General features: G+C 35.5%; 4 protein-coding genes across 4 annotated transcripts; 2 read left to right on the top strand and 2 right to left on the bottom strand.

Moving 5' to 3' along the window:
- Positions 1-1,218: 1,218 nt before the first annotated feature.
- Positions 1,219-8,804, bottom strand: LOC114540121. Its single transcript, XM_028560404.1, has 3 exons — positions 8,649-8,804; positions 1,618-1,768; positions 1,219-1,454 (listed from the first exon to the last, which is right to left on the bottom strand). The coding sequence occupies exons 1-3, from the start codon at positions 8,802-8,804 to the stop codon at positions 1,219-1,221; spliced, it is 543 nt and encodes a 180-aa protein (XP_028416205.1).
- LOC114542313 lies at positions 3,592-5,778 on the top strand. The gene is made up of 2 exons (XM_028561958.1): positions 3,592-4,666; positions 5,050-5,778. Exons 1-2 carry the CDS (start codon positions 3,598-3,600, stop codon positions 5,508-5,510), a joined length of 1,530 nt encoding a protein of 509 aa, XP_028417759.1. The 5' UTR covers positions 3,592-3,597; the 3' UTR covers positions 5,511-5,778.
- LOC114542297 lies at positions 5,835-8,272 on the bottom strand. The gene is made up of 4 exons (XM_028561957.1): positions 7,759-8,272; positions 7,509-7,669; positions 7,182-7,399; positions 5,835-6,993 (listed from the first exon to the last, which is right to left on the bottom strand). The coding sequence occupies exons 1-4, from the start codon at positions 8,263-8,265 to the stop codon at positions 6,212-6,214; spliced, it is 1,668 nt and encodes a 555-aa protein (XP_028417758.1). The 5' UTR covers positions 8,266-8,272; the 3' UTR covers positions 5,835-6,211.
- A 6,929-nt stretch (positions 8,805-15,733) lies between the features above and the next one.
- LOC114540105 lies at positions 15,734-16,606 on the top strand. The gene is made up of 2 exons (XM_028560403.1): positions 15,734-15,810; positions 16,032-16,606. Exons 1-2 carry the CDS (start codon positions 15,786-15,788, stop codon positions 16,604-16,606), a joined length of 600 nt encoding a protein of 199 aa, XP_028416204.1. The 5' UTR covers positions 15,734-15,785.
- Positions 16,607-18,756: the final 2,150 nt, after the last annotated feature.

The following is an 18,756-nucleotide window of genomic DNA, read 5'->3' as shown; positions in this document are numbered from 1 at the left end:
AACAAAATTGTACAAAATTTATCCTATAGTGCACATAGTTAATCAGTTGTATATATAAATATGTTATGATAATCAAATTACATGCCTAAATGTTTTTATATGCATTACAATGTCTTGCATTACAGTCGTGCCATTACAAACCTTCCGAAAAATGTTGACCACTGACCAGTTCATTTCCTAACTTGAAGGAACACATCTGAATAATTCCTCAACGCTTCTATTGGCACGACTGTTAATTAGGCTGGGGTAACTTTTGCTAATGTGCTACAAGAATGTCATAAACTAGACCACTTTGGTCATTTGGACACACTGTCGTCATTTTTTGTCAATTCAAAAATAATGCTATCTTTGTGTTCCATAATCTTCTTGATCTGGTCAGCACCATAGCCGTTTGGCTTTCTAAGTGGAATATCATTTGGAAGGCCAATGATCTTAAACCCTCCTTTCGTATACGGAACTTTTGATCCTGGTTTCCCACATGCCTCACCTAGAAATATAAAAAATTGTAAAATATGCAATTTAACACACTAAACCATTTTTGGATAATATGGCAAGATAGACACATTGACTGAGATGCGTATAAATGCTGTCCATGCCTGAAGAACCGGCTTGATGGTTGCCGTCCGGTCACTGGGCTAAATTAGGAAAAAAACAGTTGTTTCTTCTGTGTGTACACAATTAAGTGTGCAAATGCTTATGTACATTTAATTGTATACTGACGGACCCTAACCCACAGACAGGCAGTACGCCCATTAAAAACACATTTACGCACTGTATTTATTGTTGAACAATTCTTGGATATCTTTACGCGTGAATTGTGCACTGCCACTGGGACTATCCGCATCTGCAATACAAGCATATTCATGTTATGGCAAGTTTACAAGGGATTCGTTTTCATATTTCCACGAAACCATGCAATATTTTGTACACACTACCATTAAAGTGTGCCATAAACTTCAAAGATATGCTCTGATTTTGTAACAAAAATTGAACACCGTTTTCGGAACCATATTGGCTTATTGATCCACTCTCAGGCTCCAATAATAATAAAGCTGTTTCGCATCCAATTGTCTCAAGATATGAAATCTAAAAATATAAATAAAAAAGGCGTACCGGTACATTGACATTGTGCACAACACTACTACCTACTCGGTACCGTACAGTACGTATACATACATATATGGTCATGGATCCATGGAGTATGGCTATATTATAAGATCAAATGATGAAAATATAGTCAAGTCGTTTTAATTTACTCACTTGCTTGATAAGATTTTTTGTTTCCCTTTTAATTGCTTTTTTTTTCTCTTCAACAGACATGGTCTTCGGATCAGCCTTTCCAAGTTTTTGAGCTTCATGGTTCCATTTTTTTCTTTCTTCTTCACTGATGTCTTTCCATTTGGACGCAGCCAATTTCATCTTCTCTTGATTAGAAGACGTTCCTTTCAAAGCATCTACATAAAAGAGGAAAAAGTTTATACTTTTATTTATTCACAAATTTAGAAACTTAACAAAGGAAACCGTAGTACCTACAAAATACAGTAGTTTAATATACAGAGCAATAATCAATATAACAACATGATAAAAACCACACAAAAAGTAGAATACTCTTCTCACCTGAACTTAATAAGTTTGAAGTAAACATGTTGTATCCTGAGGCCATGCGTTTTATTGGAGGACACTTAGTGTATTTTGACATGTCTTGCTCTAGTGCTGCAGGTTCAAAGTTTCTTTTTCTTCTCTTCTTTCTTTCATTGCCAATCCACTTCTACACATTAATAGAACAAGACAAATTTATCATTAGTCAAGATTTGTCTTGTTGTACGTGTGTCAGTTTAAATTACTTCATTACTAACCAGTGAATTATACAATGAAATTTATTGCAGATTATTAGTGCATGATGTTTAAATTATAGAAATTTAAAAAATAATGTTAATTAACCAAAAGGTAAATAATAAAATCACTTCAAAATACCAGTTACATGTACCACAGAATACCAGTTTTTTCGATAATTGTAAAAAAATTGCTTGATGGTTAAATTGATTATACTTGTAGGCAAGGGCATAACCGGAACAATAATGGGAGGTGTTTATAATTAATTCACATATTCAGTTCTGACTTCTTCCCTAGAGATTTCTTTGGTAAGTGCAATAGCTTACAAAAGAAATCTGTAGGGCACTGAACTGTATATATGAATAAATACCCTTCCCCCTAATTGTTCTATTTACCCCACTGCTTGCAGATGATTCCCCTAGGCTAATAATGCCATTAATGCAGAAAAAACAACAAAATTTATCAGTTCTTTTTGTTTGCTCAGTTGCTTCATATTCTGGCCAAAAGACTGTATAAATCAATATCAATCATTGTCAATATCATCTAAACTTAAATACAAACTTACACTAAAGTTAACTCATCAAAGACTTTGAGTAAAATTTTTTGCCATTTCAGATAGAGTAAAGGAACTACAGTACATAAAGGGTACAATACAGTGCTTTCACAATTTAAATTGCATACTTTTTACTGTGGGGGAGCCTGTCTTGACTTTTGAATAACCAGACATCCTCCCTCCCTCCTCCAATCCTCCCTTCCTTTGATAGAGTCAAACTTTTCTAAGGAAATTTCTTTAGAGAAGCGAGAATGCTGGTACAATAGTTCATTTATTTTTTTTATCCCATCAAGGCATGGATTGTTGAGCATTTTTCGTTTTCAGGAAAACTAATAATCATTATTATCAATAATTTGGCTTTGGGGTAAAACAACAAAGGGTGTATTAATTAATTGTTAAATAGTATGGGTATAAATATAACTAATTTTAGATACATAGGTCACCTGCTTCCTTGCGGATTAAGTTTATTGATTGTATTGCATTGTTTCATTTTGCAAATGTCTCTGGAATGGCAACATGAAAGCTTGAAGCATAAATCATATTATGATATTTAAAATGCTAATAGCAGCATTTTCATGGAACATATTTTCCTGAATGTTTAAGTTCATATACAGTGTATCACTATCATTTCGAATAAGCGTATAGGTTATTACAATATTTAAACTAACCAGGTTTCTAATATTAGTCCTTTTCAATATAAGTGTATATAACAAAATCAAAACAATATGCAAATTTCACCAGTTCACCAAATTCCACCGGTATAAAAAAAAATGAGATGCTTGCGAGCATAATTCTATATTGAGGACTGTTAAGAAATTAAAGTACGATGTTTCAAACAGCGATAAATCAAACAAGATAAATCAAACAGCGTATTCTGCAAAATTGATGAAATAAATCCTCCTGACAACCAGCTACACCTATGAGGCGCCAAAGCGGACAAAACTGCTATATGCCTAAATTGTTATGCTCTTCGGTTAATAGCATACGAAAATGTTCTAAACTCTAATAAAAGCGTTCAAATTTTCAAAAATACATCCGGAAAACGTTAAAATTAGGCCGAAGTACAATAGGAATTTAACTGTTGGCATCAGCTTTCTGATTATACGCTTCTAAACAATTTTCGCAAAAATACATTCCAATTGACAAATATACATGCTAATTAATATTCCATTAATTAACATAATTATTCCAGAGAAGATATCACTCAAAACATGGCGTCCCAAACAAGGAGAAATGACAGCTTTTTAGGGTTCTTGGATATACTAAAGTCCGTTCTTGCTCAAACACAGAGCCTTTTCGAAGAAGGACCGTTAACTGATAACCGTTTAGCTTCCGTAGATGCTCTGGAAAATTTGTCAGTAAAAATGGATGAAATTTGCGAGACGTTGGTCATATTCCTGAACAGCTTCATAAATCCTGCAGATGACACTTTGTGGCAGCAATTGTATAATCTTTTATGTGTTTTTTTCGAAATAAAGAAATACCTAGAAGAGGAAACTAACAAGCTTTATGAGGACGAAGAAAATGCACAGATGCGAACTACTACTTCGAACGTCTTAGTCACCACTACAGGCACTAGAAATAACCCAGGCCGTCCAAGGTATGAAATTGACGAAGATCAAGTATTGTTTTTACGATCAAAGCATTTCAAATGGAGGAAAATCGCCCAAATTTTGAATATATCTGACCGTACTCTACGAAGAAAACGACAGGAGTTTAGTGCAAGAACTGAAAACTTTAGCGATATTTCTGAGGCGGATCTTTGTGAAGTGATTGAGAGTATTCGTTCCCTGACACCCAACATTGGACAGTCTCGCTTACTTGGGGCTCTTAGATGTAAGGGATTTAAAATTCAAAGGTGGAGGGTACGAAATTGCTTACGAAAATTAGACCCCGTGGGTACAGCATTGCGTGGTCATGTAGCCATCTACCGAAGAAAATACTATGTACCATACCCCAATTTTCTTTGGCACCTGGATGGCAATCATAAACTCATTAACTGGAGAATGGTTGTGCATGCATGCATTGATGGATATAGCAGAATGATAATTTACTTGTCATGCGAAAACAACAATCTTGCCTCAACTGTTTATAATTTATTTATTGAAGGCGTTTCTAAGTATGGTTTACCAAAGAAAATAAGAACTGACCATGGATTAGAAAATGTCCAAGCAGCTAGGTATATGCTACAGCAAAGAGGTACAGATTGTGGCAGCGTGCTTACAGGAAGATCAGTGCATAATGTAAGAGTAGAGCGACTTCATAGGGATGTGTACTCTGGTGTTCTCAGACACCGCAGAAATTGGTGTTTTAAGACGTTTCAACCCGAAAATCTAATCGCTGGTTCACAATTGTGCATTTCTGTACCGCTATCAAAGAGAAACCTTTGAATATCTTAAAAAAGTTCAATTTTTCTTCTGAATACGCATTCTGCAATCTTTCGACAGCTCATCATGCACATCTGACAGCTGTGAAATGGCCATTTTGAGGCTTAAAGTATACACAAGGTTATTAATTCAGACGATTCGTTTTTACCGTGAGCAAGCTTCAAATCTTTTGTGCAAGACATATTTTCTTGAATATTTATAAATCTTTTTTCTCACCAAGTTTGAAGTCTAAGTATTGAGAATTGCGGCTAAGTCTATACCAATTTCCGCGGTGTCGTGTTCTCAGCCATTACGCTTCACTTTTTACATTTATGGAAGGAGAAGGTTTACTTAACATTGACAGTGAGGAGCACTTGCTAGCTCTTCAAGAAGTATTTTTTCCACGCATTAACAGAAGTCTGAATGAATTTGTGAATCAATGGAACAGCCATCCAGTCAGCAGTGCTGGGCATCAGAGCCCAGAGCAAATGTTTATTACCGCGTTGTTAAACTCTGCCACTTGTGATGACAGTTTGCCTGCTGAGTCTCTAGAAACATTAGGAGCTGGACTTGCAGATGATGATGCCCCAGATCCTGATTTTATTGTGCAAGAAAAGGATTATGCAGTATTTGTTCCACCAACTGAACTGGAAATTCCCAGAAATATAAGCAGTGAACAGTTCTTAACAGATGATGGAAATTATGGAATTTATCATTATATTGCATGTTTAGAAGCAATACAAGGAAACAATGAATAATTGTTTGAAACATTTATTAAAAATTTAACTTTATCTTTTAACATGAATAAAAACTCAGACTAGCTGAGACTTTAAAGTGGAAGTCAAGTCCATCATGTGCCCTTTAATGTAATGTAAAAATTGCCTAAATTTAGCATTTTAAAATTTTTCTGAGCCTTATTCTTGAGTTCTGATTCATTAAGAAGCACAAAGCCTAGGCACATTATATTTTAAAAATTATTTAGGTTCAAAATGTAGAAAACCATTTGTTTACATATGGACTTGACATAGTGATAAGTAACAATCAAGGCTATATAAGAGATGCACTGAAACATCCACTAGCAATATTAAACCAAAATATAAACTATAAAAAACACAACATTTGCTAAATATACAGTTTTGCTACATAGTATATATAGTAGGGGCTTTTATAAGTCTATTCCAGTTAGATACATCACTTAAACAATATCAAATTGCCAATATAGCCCTTTTCTCTTAGCACACTACTGCACTCTTCTGATAACTCATTGAATGACTGGTATGTTGATGGCAATTCCAAACTAGGGGTACATGTGTGAGCAACTGGTGTACGTGCAAATCCATCTACACTAACAAAACTGACTTCTATGCTTTCACAAATTATTATGTCACTCCCAGTTGTAAACTGCAAAAAAGCTGAAAGTGCACCATCAGACAAACTTTTTATAAACCTTTTTAAATGATCAAAGCTTTCCCTTAATTTCAGCATCATTTTCTGGTTGAGCTGACAATAACTTAAGAACCTTCTTAGGGCTTACAGTTTTTTCCTCATACATCATTCTCAAATCTTCAACTGACTTAAAAGGGTCAAATACTGTTAAACATTTTAGCATTGTCGACCAACATGCAGCTATGTATTTTGGTCTTTGAACAATTTCTTGGTGAGCAAGCTGAAAAATAATTTCACTGATGTTCTCTGCATTTGCAAGACGAAAGCACTTGTAAGAATTTAAAAATTCTAATATATCCTTATTCTTATTGTCAAATTTTCCATTCATACAGGCATCAATTATTTCCTTCTCGTCTGTTGAAACATAGAGCTTAAATGAATCAAGTAGTAAATCATTAGACAACTTTTCTTCTCCTAGTATGCACAAAGCTACAAATGACATCGATAAATTGAGTGGAAAATACTTAGTGCTAAGATAACCGTAGATCAAAATGCGTGCAACTGCTTCCCAATCATTTTTTTGGAAATCATGTCGAATACTTGGTATCTTTTCTTTTGTTCCTACTGCCAGGGAAATGAAAAAGGATTGCCAGAAAAGGGTCAGAATTTCTCTAGTAACTCCTCTACCCTCACCTTTCTCAAGGGCACCATTGCTAGCAATTACTCTTAGATTAAGATTGTAATTAAGTATTTCTTTATCTTTAAATTCTTTGATCAGATCCTTCATGACATTTGTTCTATGGATCAACATGTCTTTCACAGACTTGTCGATGAGAGTAAGATCTATTGTCTCAACTATAAAATTTATAAACAAGCATAGACTTAATGTAAAAGTAAATTTTAAGTGGTAACTATTTATGGATATCAATAAACTGTTTCACATCTCATAGACATTTCAAATGATTTGCACATCTGATGCAAGCTTGCAATGGTTACTAGAACAATAGAATTTTGCATCCCCAATCTCATTAATATAATATTACCTCTTTCTCCATCATCGGCAGGAGTATTAGGTACAAATCCAGAGCCAGACATATTTGCAAGTACAGCAGTAATTGCAGTATCTGGTACTGTTGTGGGACTAGAAACAGGTCCAGGCACAGAAGTTGATGCAGAGGTAGGACTAGGAACAACAGAAGTTGCTGGAGAAATAGGACCAGCTGCAATAGGAATAGGTGCATCCTCTGCAGCTGAGGCACTTCTATAAGTATTTTAATTAAATATATGATTAAAAAACTTATCACCCATATACCTGAAGATCCAGTGTAAACAATCTAAATTTTAAGATAGACTGTCTTTTAAAAACTAACCCTGATTCTTTGTCAAAAACAGAATGCATCAAGATACTATCATCTTCCAATTCTGTGCATCTCAGGTATATGGCACCTTGTCCTGCTACTTTGAGGATGATCTCAGCAGTAGCTTCAACACCATTAGCCAAATTTAATGGTACTAGCTTTCCATAACATGCCTGGAAGAATATTTTGTGGAATGTAAATTAGAAACTTTTCCTTGACCCTGTTTTTATTTACTGAAATACATGTAAAACTCCAGATTTACCTTTACATATTCAAATTCTGAATATTCAAGTTCGGGAATCTGTTTGCATATTTCTTTTCGCAGCGACCTAGCATCCCACCCCGTGTCAACAGGAAAACCATGAACGACTTTACCGTCTGTTTCAAGCGTGACTCGAGCAGTGTGCGTGGGAACTTGTTCCTCCTCCGGATCTGGTATGAAAACTAGATCTTTATGAACAACTTTTGATGGCTTATCCACCGCCCGTTTTCTTTTCCGACTCGCCTGGCTCGTTGTTGAACTTGAACGGGAAAATGCTGCCCTATTGCCTGAGTTCACTGAGGACGCGGCAGGACTAGCAGAAGTAGGCCTGCTATTTGGCATTCGTAAGGAAGGAAATCTTCTACTAAGTTCCATGCTTACAGAGTTTGATGCTGATGAACTACTGTTGGCATTCATAGGGTGGTTTTCACTGACACTTACTCCTGTTAAACGCGCAATTTGATCAAATGCATCTTGCAGCAAATTTATCCTTCGATCATCCGCCATTTTTACTCAGAAGTCAGAATGTTTGACAGAAAAGTTGAGAACATAAAACTGAGAAAAGCGCGGGAAATTATATTAATTAATGGAATATTAATTAGCATGTATATTTGTCAATTGGAATGTATTTTTGCGAAAATTGTTTAAAAGCGTATAATCAGAAAGCTGATGCCAACAGTTAAATTCCTATTGTACTTCGGCCCAATTTTAACGTTTTCTGGATGTATTTTTTAAAATTTGAACGCTTTTATTAGAGTTTGGAACATTTTTGTATGCTATTAACCGAAGAGCATAACAATTTAGGCATATAGCAGTTTTGTCCGCTTCGGCGCCTCATATACACCTGTCTATATATAAAAATCAACTACAATCATGATTATTTTTTTTACCTTAACTTTTTCAACCGTCGTTTCTGCTTTCTCCGCAGCTTTTGTTATCGTATCCTCCATTTCTTTTGAGGCAGAAATCATTCCGTTGTTATAAAACGAGCTTAGTATACGCTTCTGCTCATCACTTAACATTTCATAATTTCGCGTGGCAGCCATTTTGCTGAACAATAAACGCTATATTCGAGCCACCTTAAATGAGCGACCTCGGGTTAGCGAGGTGATCACCTGGTACAGATATAACTGGCGTTCTAAATCATAGAATAGTCAGCATATGTGTTTTAGAACACGAGGAACGGGTGCAAATGCCGACCAATGTCGCAAAATACCTACAGTTCATGGCCATCGGTCCGAAGCTATAAATTCACGTTGAATATGTACGAAATTCATATCAAAATACGCGCCAAAACATGTAGATTTCAATTCCGAATGTAAGGAAAGGAAATATTGTATTGTGGAAGCAGTACGAGGAGTTTTCCCGCAACCTCCACTCTAAACAGCGATTTTTGACCAATATTCTTTTATAGCCCGCAACATTCAAACCCCAAAGTCCGACTCCGGGATACAACGAACCTTTACCAAAAACAATAAAATAATGTGCGGCATAGGTCTAAATTTTTTTTCGAAATTTTTTAGTTTGCTTACTCTAAAGGTAGTTGCATGATTTTTAATAAGTAAATAAATATTCAATTTTAGAAAAATAACAGGCAAGATATTCATGACAGAATTGATTTGGCAATTCCCGTGTTTCACTGTTACGGGCAAAAAGCTTCCTGTCAGGTTTATACGACTGTTACTTATGGACATTCATAGCATTAAAAAATTATTTGGTACTGTTATGCATAGAAGATAGACATATGAAAAAAAAATTATTTATGGAGAAAACTACTGTACCGTTCGCCATGTTTCATGTCGATGAAACCTTTAGGGTATTCATGTCTACACACTCTGCCAAATACTCCCTTTTCGTCAAACAGCGCATTTCTTCCTTTTGATCGCAACATATTATTTACTTCCCCAGATTTAAACTCATCACAGACCTTTAAAAAAGGCATATAAAATGTATGTTCCTTTCAGTTATTCAATTATCATACTGTACATGTAAACCCATTTAGTGTTTAACCGTGTAGCTTAATGCATATTAATACAAACAATTCATCAAAAACTTACCGCTGAGGCTTCTTGTGCATCTTTTGAATAGTCCAAAACAAATTCATCCACATGTTTTTGGTCTGCAAACATAATAGTACCATGTCTTGGTGGTAAAAGAACTGTCCCAGCTGACTTCTTCCTTACTAGCCCGAAACACCCATCCATCGATTCAATTACTAGATTTTGTGTTTCATTATCATTTCCATTCCACATGTAAAAGATAAGCATGACTGTGTGGTTGGTGCCTGATTGCAGTTATGAAATCATATATAAAAGATGTAAATGGTGTAAAACAAAACCAAGCACATAAGGTTTACAGTACTGAGTACTGTGCACATACAGTATTTACATTTCAATTACTGCAGTTACTCTGATTGTCATCTTATTGTAACTTAAAATGTAGTCAATGTGAGCCCACTATAATTTTACTTATCTTATACTATACTGTCGACACAATTTTAGTTTACTTCCAGTTAAATGGTTATAAATGTAGTCCAGAAATTTTCCTTGAAGGTAAAAAAGTTGATAAGATGTTGCCTTTCTCAATAAAATGCATTGTTTGCAAATAGGTAACAAGGTACATACTGTAAATTAGAAAACACAAGTTTCCCATCATTTATACACTGTCCATTTCCTGACTTCCAAGCAATTCATTTGATCAATTCTTTGAAAATTTAGCAGGTTCCTCGAAGAATTCAAAACATCCTTATTTGAGTTGACCATTCAAAGTTCATACAGGTATTTTACTTTTCAACAATTCTGATTGGTTGGTACAGTAAAAGAGAAATTATGAACTTTTATGGAACTTTTCAAAATATCGAGGAAATTATCAAATGTATTGCTGAAATCTAGAAAAAAACAGATCAACATTTTTCAGAATGCTTCTACAGACTACAGTACCTGTATTGCCCTAGCTGTAAAATTGTTCATGAGGAAATTAATTGGTTAAAAGACTATTACCTGAGAGCAATGTGGGCAAATAGTTTCACACAGCTGATCATTTACTTCTTTCGTTGACTTTATCAAGTATTGATGGTATCTGTTACAACATAAAATTTTGGAAACATTAAATGAATCATGACAATGTAGTTCCCAGTCTCAAACTGTCTCCCTGACATTTTTATCACTAGTGACTCATTCTATGAAGGCCGGATAGCACCATCTAAAGTACATGTACTAGCAGGCTTTGCAGGCATTCTTTCGATTTGTTCAGTATTCTAAAATCCTGCATTTTTGAGATATTTGGCTTTACTGTAAACCAAAGATACAATGAATTTTGCAAGTACATAGTAGAATAGTGAGGATAGAACTAAAACAGGTTCTATATCAAGACTATTACCGGAATTCATAAATAGTCATTATTGAGTATTTTTGTATATATCCTTGATCTGTAAAAAATAACTAAGATTAACAAGACGCCTACTAGGCGTTATGGTCGCGTCGTTCACAGCGGTGTAGCCAACCCAGCTATGAAAATTTTGTGTCGAAAATGTTCTTAATAGTAAAAATGAACAATATACCGAACTATAGGTCGCATGTTGAAAGCAGGAAAAACACAGAATAGCCCATTTCAAAACCGCTCTACATCTTTTACTTAGGGTAGCCGGTGTAGGTGCTCGGCGTGTGCAGTTGTATATATACGCGACGCGACGCGACCAACTAGCAACTCACCTGTGCGCAGGTTCCTGATTAGGGTGATATGGCCTGCAGCTAGCGACGCTGGGGGTCGACCCGAGAGGAAAATAAAAAAAAAACAAGCCGAAACTATAGGTCGCTGTCGCCACGCGACGCGACCAACAAGACGCCTACTAGGCATTATGGTCGCGTTGTTCACAGCGGCGTAGCCAGCCCAGCTATGCAAATTTTGTGTCGTAAATGTTCTTAATAATAAAAATGAACAATATACCGAGCTATAGGTCGCATGTTGAAAGCAGGAGAAACACAAAACAGCCCATTTCAAAACCGCTCTAGATCATTTACTTAGGGTAGTCGGTGAAAAGTTCGATTTGGCATAAATTTACACGCAACTCAAACTAGTTGCAAATCAAAAGAATAAGTTTGCTTCAATTTTGCACGGGTGTATTTTTGTAAAATGCAACCTTCCGATTTGCGGCAGTTTTGCATACCAGTTTGCTCGCGTGCAAATTTGGGTATAGATTTGCACTGAATTGCCTAGCCTCCTCCGCAGGCATCACCTTTAAATTGGCAGGCGGCCAAAAAATATTTTAGCGGTGATGCCTGCCAAAACCGGAAGCTAATGGACCAGCTGTGTAACTGTGTGGACCGGCTATGTTACCCCTACTCCCACGGGATTCATAAAAACAGTAAAGATGGCGGAAAAGCCGAAGGAGCGTCAATCGAAAATACCTAGGTATGTCAGAACAACACCACCAGTTTTAAGCGCGGGTTATTTAAACGTATTAAAAGAAATCAAAACAAAGCGCGTAGAGATAGAGGTCAAGGAGCGAAAAATCGAGAATCTTAAGGATTCCTTGCGGGATTCGAATATTCGAGAAGACCCAAAAGAACATGATACATCGGGGCTGTCAACAACGTGTTCAAACCGATCCGCACAAGCAGGGCAAAGAGATAATAATGCTTCACCAAGCGAATTCGTTGGAAGTCAAGTGAGAAGTACGATCTGTACTCCTGGAGGTACCTAGCGAAAAGGTATTTTATAGTAAAATCATACTATATTTTATAACAAAATATACAGTTGTATTTCATAATTATGAACTCCATCGTAATTATCGCTAATAAATGAAAGCAATCACCACACAAAGATTGCTTTCATTTATTAAAAACCAGAGTAGCGATTATTACGATGGATTATATACCTGGTTTCCGTGAACTTAAAAATCGTGTCACGTAATATAAACATCTAAATTTTTAATTTTATAGTGAGATTGGCTTATTTAAAGTATCAAGCAACCCTCAAAGACAGTTTGGACAAAATACTAGTAAAAGAAACGGGTCAGGAGGTTTTAGTTGACGATCTTTTGCATAGTTTGCGCCTTCATTATCATCCTGCAAAAACAACAAATCGTTCACAACTCCTGAAAGAGATAAGCAAGATACTGGGCACCACAGTCGAATTTAGAGGGAAAGGAAGGAAATTGTAAGATATACATAGACTCATTTTGTTTTTAATACTTCCTGTTTTTTTTATAAAGAATAAGTAATTATATCGTAATATTTTATTCGTGGTCTTTAAGGCATTGACAAAGAAACATAAAAATGCAAAAGTCCTGCTATGTTAACCCTATCTATCCTTTAAGCTAAATGTATGTTTACTATTTTACTGCTCCCTGATTAAAGTTCTAAAATTCTGTGTGTGCATTTATGGTAGGTAAAAAATAATCAACCTTGCAAATAGACATGTAAAAAATAAGCCCCCCCCCTCTCTCTGTTAAGCCCTCCTCTTTATTAGATCCCTCTCAATTATTATTGTCTTTATTATAATAGGGCATTGTATAAAAACTACAGGCTAGTGAATGGGCCAACTGGACCAACAAGCCCATCTGTAAGCTCTCCACCATGTCAGAAATCAAGAAAAGGTCTGTTTTGTTTTTTCAAGGTTTTCAAAAATAAAGTAGATACTAATAAACTTACATTTGCTCATGTGACATGTTAGAATTGAATGAAGGTCATGGTCTATAACGAATGAGTCCATGTGCAGTTATTATGTTGAAAGATGTCATGCAGATTTACATTTGGCTACATATTCATAATTTAGAGTAATTTGAACAGATTTACTAACAATTAAATATCTTTTTTAGACTCTTTTGTACAATCAGAACATGTGAGAACAAGATTATTCACAACAACAGATGGTGAGTGGTAAAAAGTTGTTTTAATTTAATTACTATAAGTATCAAACTGTTTTCAATTAATGGTAGTAAATTAAACATAAACACTAATGATTAAAATAAATACATTTATTTAGGTTCATGTAATTACATAAATATAAATTATTGCCATTACTTTAACAGAACCAGAAGCATCGTATTCTGAACAATATTTGCCAAGCATGTTGGGAGCATTAAATATTCAAGAAGAGACAGGTAAATGTTTGATGTGGTTATGCAACTTATATTTTGGTTGTCTGACATGTATTGTAATTGTGAAGATACATGTTAATATTGTAGTAATACCGGTATACACTGAGTTTTTTTGTATATTTAAAATAGTTTGGATCCAGACGTATAGATAAGCTAGAAATAAATTATTATTCTTATTATTATTATACCAGATGTTTTAGGCGGGATGCAGATGTCTGCTGTTATTGGAACAATCCAAATTTTACAGAATTTGCTATATTTTAATATTTTTTCTTCATAGAATTACCATCTAACCAGGCAATGTTAAAAGAGCAGTTTCTCAAGCTCCAAGATGCCTTAACAAATACAAAACATTTTGTAGCCACATTAAATGAGAGAATAGAGCACTTGGATGCTGACAAATCAGAATTGCAAGAACGTCTTTATTCCTTGGAATCTATGTTTTCCACATATAAAGAAAAAGTTACATCAATTGTAAAGGAGCAGGATAATGTAATTACACTGTATAAAGATTTATTAGAACAGGGAAATCTGATTGGTGGCATGTTGTCCATTGAGACAGTGTATTCAGTCAGAGATTAAGACAGTAAAGCATATTTTTGATTTGGGGATAAGGGGTAAAGAGAAGGCAAAAGACCTAATACAATTTCTTGATCCTTCCCTTTTTCAAAATTTGCTTGTTCAAGTTAAATCCCAGTGCCCTGTGCTAGTCAACATATTGGAGCAACTAGTACTTTCAAGTAATGCAGTCCGTTCCACAAAGAAGACTCCAAATATGAAGATGAAAGCGGCGATTCATTTATTGGCCTCAATTCTTGATGTACGCGATCAGAACGCACGAAATGATATTCCCATTCTGTTTGGATTGTTGTGTTTGAGTTTTGGTGCTGGACCATCCCTAATTACAGTACTGCAGCATTTGGGCTTATCAGAATCACACCCTGTTTTGTAAGTGTATAATATATTGTATATAATAAATACTTTTATTTGCCTACTACGAAAGAAAAAAAGAAGCCAGAATTAAGCAAACTAAAAGTACTGGTTAAAGGAACGTTTTTTATGTTGTATATTATATTGTAGTGCAATGTACTCACAGAGTTGCAAAAAAGCTGCGGGTATGCGGGTGCCACCCGTGAGGAAGGTTTGCTTTGAATGAGGTTTGTGAGGAAGGATTAAAGTTGAACACTACTTTGATCACATTCTTTTACCAAAATTTTCATTATGCTGGTTGCTACATGACTCAGTGACGTAACGTCATTTTGAGGAAGGTTTTCAAAACTTGAAATCCAACCGGAGGAAGGTTGAACTCTTTTTGCAACTCTGTGTACTCAGGCGAATAAGATGATTGTGATGTTACTCTGAGTTAAAGTTAGTACTGACGTCAGCTAAAGTAAAATAAAATACCCTGCAATGGTGCTTATCGCACTGTCAAGGGGTAAGCAAAGTGTAAAAGACATGTCAGCCATGTAATTCGTTTCCATTTCTCTAAACAAGTGTAATCGGTTTTTATGCAGGAAGATTGTGAGACATCTGATTAAACCTATTTTGCGCTTATGTGGACAATTTAGGAAATGTATAAAACAGAACAATTCAATTTACATGTAATGCTTTAAAACAATAACAAATTATTTTTTTTGAAATGTTTCTAGAATATCGGTGCTACGTAATCAGCTTGAGCATTACAAGACCATCATCTCAAGCAGAGTTGCTTCTAACCATTCTGTCATAACATACCAGGACAATATGCAAATTATGAGGACATCGCTGAGACATCTTAGGCTTTCGAAATTGCACAAGGAGAAGTTGAAACAAGAGAAGATATGGGATTTCACTGTTCGTGGTTTGGCGAGCTGCCGACACAAATGGAATAGAGAACTATTTCAAGGATCCCAATACTGCTGTGGAACCACAGGGTGAAGTGTCCACCATGAAATATGAAGACACTAAACTTGGTAAGCTTGTTATTATACTTTATTAAGAGCAAACCCAAATTAAGGTGGAACATCATTGGCTTGAAAACTTAAATGTATATTATTTGGGTGAATGAATGCAAGCTGCTAATGTAGTTTGGTGAGTACACTGAAATGAATAACGTTTGAGTGTACAAGTGTACGATTAATTAATGTGCAATGTAGCACTAATTGTGTTTTTCCTTCAACGATTCCTGTTTCAGATAATAATCCTGAACACAAGCAGATTTGGGAGGAGTTCAAGGAACGCAATCTTCTTCGTAAGATGGATGTGGCGTTCAATTTAGTTCCGTGCAGAATTGATGAACTTAAGAATAAGACATCGACAGATATAAGAATGATTGCAGAAAACGATGCTGATGATGAGACAAAAGAATTTGTCATAGATGTACCGCCATTAAAACAAGAGTTCCCGGAACTAGCATGTCAAAAGTCGCAAGTTTATCCCCTGCCGCTGTCGTTTGAGAACCAATGCACAACTATGGGAACAGCAAATAATCTCTCACTTTTCAGTGAAGAGTTCAACTTTCCTTGCAAACCCGCCGAAAAGTATATTCCAATGAGACAAAACGCAGCCAATTTTAATCTGGAGGCCGCGTATGAAAGATATGCCTTTCTTAAATCTTTGGATAAACATAAGGACAAACAACGTAGATATGAAAATATTTTAAGGAAAAGAGATGGTGAATCTGCTGATAAAGACAATGTCCAAGTGCTTGATAATTCAATTATTGGAGTTTTAGATAGTGACAGTGATAGTGACAACTTTTCAGACTAAGCTATGGCTTATTATAACATATTTTGACACATTTGGAAACATTCTATCCATTATTTATATACCGTTGTTGTAAATCCAGGTCCCGTAATTTGTATCGGTTAAGAAGTTTAGGTTATTAAAAAAGGTTGATGGCGCGATATCATGTGGATCATAGAGATTATAAATAACGTGTTATTATTTATAATCTCTATGATATGATAACGCTGTTGGGCCTTCGCATGACACCCACGTTAAAGTTGCTTTCCATTTACACGTTTTATATTTCGCAAAGCAAAAGTCTTTAATATTTCGCAAGTTTTAGTACGTGAACTGTAAACTATGAGCGCTAAAGGCAGACAGGTTAATGTTTGTTTTGGAGCTGATACTCAGGGATTGCCTTAAGTTTGTTGCAAAGTAGGTTTACCTTTGTACGTTTTCTAGTTGAAAGGTGTAAATTAGCAATAACACATCAAACTTTGTGTGTTCATAGTTTACATTTTACGTTTTTGCAAGGACACCTTAATTGAATTGGCTCATTTGGCTGTAAATTGGGGCGTATAATCGTTACATGTAAATGTAGCAAATTCGATACTTATACATGTGGTTATTTTTATACTCTTAAATTAGACATAATATTTAGGCATTATATTACAAAAAGCGAGATTTTATTTGCGGTATATATGTCATTAGTTGACATATTTTCTTAATCATACCTTTGTATTTTAATTATTTTATATGTAAATAGTGTGATTTCAAAATTGGTATTAATTTTAGTGTAACTGTAATACCATCGTATTTTTTCAATAAGTTGAAATATATTATCACTTGTTTATAATCAACATGGGTGGCTTGAGCATTATATTAACAATATAGCTGTTTCCGAAACTTATGGATAGGCGACAGCCGTCTCAAAAAATATCGACAGCGCAAAATCAGAGTTTGATTGCGAGACAGCATGCATAGGCACGCAAAAAATCTGATTTTTGAGTCGATCCCATAAAATGGAGATCGTACCGTTTATAAAGAACTAAACCTATTTATATACATCATGTCGTGCACTTCATTCGGCATGTTCTGTTAATTTTTCGGCTAGTTATAACGGCAAATTAGGAAGTGCTTTTTGCACTTAATGAAATACGTGTTGTTATGAACGCATTACTGAACTTCTATAGAAGAGTGGTTAATTGTATACAGTGTAAACTTAGCTTAATCTAAAATATTTTTTGGCTGCCTACCAATTTAAAGGTGATGCCTGCGGAGGAGGCTAAATCATGAGCAATCTGGAAGACGCAAATGCGACACAGTTACAAAATGTTTCATGGGCTGAATTGGTTGCGAACGTTGGTTTACAATCGGTAAATGAAATTGATGGAATTTCAATTGCGATGTTGAAATCTTTTCAAGAATCACAGATTTTTCCTACACAAGAAGAGCTTGACCATTGTTATCGGGTGAATAGGTCTCATAATGCAATTCTCCTGAAAAAGTTGTATGATTGGTTGGGCATAATTGGAAATGATAAAATGGCAAATTACCACATTAAGCTTGCTAATGATATTTTGCCAATTCGTAGATGGTACAAAGAGTCGATACGACATGGCAATGGAAAAGCAGTGGAGGCGGTTTGGATGATTTGCCCCGCTATCTACGCACAAGCAGGAAAGTTCAATTACAGAGATGAAAGTTTTTCACACATCGTCAATTATTCGCGGAAATGGCCACTTGCCTACAGAATGATGTACAGACAAAACAGAACGGTCAATGTTGACGGAAGAGTGGATAAACAGCTAGCGGGAGATGAATGGGTGGAGGAACACCTGGTTCGTCCTGTAAAAATGTATGCTAAAGCGCAAACATCGTTTACTGTTCTTGAGATGATGTCTTGCTCGTCAAATATATTGGAGATGAACAAGAAACTTTATACGGATAGGGAGGCGTTTGACATTCACCGGACTAGAAAACATCGCACACCGGAGTCTCTTTACGATCAATTGATGATAGCCCAGTTTGCTATACGAGAAAACTGGTTTGAAGACTTGGACAGAACGAAAGTCATGAAGTATCCGTGGGGAGATAAGAAAATAAAGGAAGGAGAAGCAGTAGCTGATAAATATATCGATCCTCTAAGCAAGGGGGATGAAAAGGCAAAGAACGAATTTGAGTCATTCCTC

This window comes from Dendronephthya gigantea, unplaced genomic scaffold (assembly GCF_004324835.1).
Source record: "Dendronephthya gigantea isolate DGI-Jeju-01 unplaced genomic scaffold, DenGig_1.0 000003F, whole genome shotgun sequence".
In the NCBI taxonomy this organism is placed as follows: domain Eukaryota; kingdom Metazoa; phylum Cnidaria; class Anthozoa; order Malacalcyonacea; family Nephtheidae; genus Dendronephthya; species Dendronephthya gigantea.
This window is presented reverse-complemented; position numbering and strand designations above follow the sequence as displayed.

What these genes read in the sequence shown, in the direction of transcription:
- LOC114540121 (XM_028560404.1), bottom strand. Translation starts at nt 8,804, where the DNA reads ATGGCTGCCACGCGAAATTATGAAATGTTAAGTGATGAGCAGAAGCGT. An exon ending in CGACGGTTGAAAAAGTTAAG is followed by an intron (nt 1,769 to 8,648) that starts GTAAAAAAAATA and finishes ATTAATGTGTAG; the next exon opens with AAGTGGATTGGCAATGAAAG. An exon ending in TTCAAACTTATTAAGTTCAG is followed by an intron (nt 1,455 to 1,617) that starts GTGAGAAGAGTA and finishes TCTTTTATGTAG; the next exon opens with ATGCTTTGAAAGGAACGTCT.
- LOC114540105 (XM_028560403.1), top strand. Translation starts at nt 15,786, where the DNA reads ATGAAATATGAAGACACTAAACTTG. An exon ending in ATATGAAGACACTAAACTTG is followed by an intron (nt 15,811 to 16,031) that starts GTAAGCTTGTTA and finishes TTCCTGTTTCAG; the next exon opens with ATAATAATCCTGAACACAAG.
- LOC114542313 (XM_028561958.1), top strand. Translation starts at nt 3,598, where the DNA reads ATGGCGTCCCAAACAAGGAGAAATGACAGCTTTTTAGGGTTCTTGGAT. An exon ending in TCATAGGGATGTGTACTCTG is followed by an intron (nt 4,667 to 5,049) that starts GTGTTCTCAGAC and finishes TTCCGCGGTGTC; the next exon opens with GTGTTCTCAGCCATTACGCT.
- LOC114542297 (XM_028561957.1), bottom strand. Translation starts at nt 8,265, where the DNA reads ATGGCGGATGATCGAAGGATAAATTTGCTGCAAGATGCATTTGATCAA. An exon ending in GTTTTTGACAAAGAATCAGG is followed by an intron (nt 7,400 to 7,508) that starts GTTAGTTTTTAA and finishes AAATACTTATAG; the next exon opens with AAGTGCCTCAGCTGCAGAGG. An exon ending in TGCCGATGATGGAGAAAGAG is followed by an intron (nt 6,994 to 7,181) that starts GTAATATTATAT and finishes TAAATTTTATAG; the next exon opens with TTGAGACAATAGATCTTACT.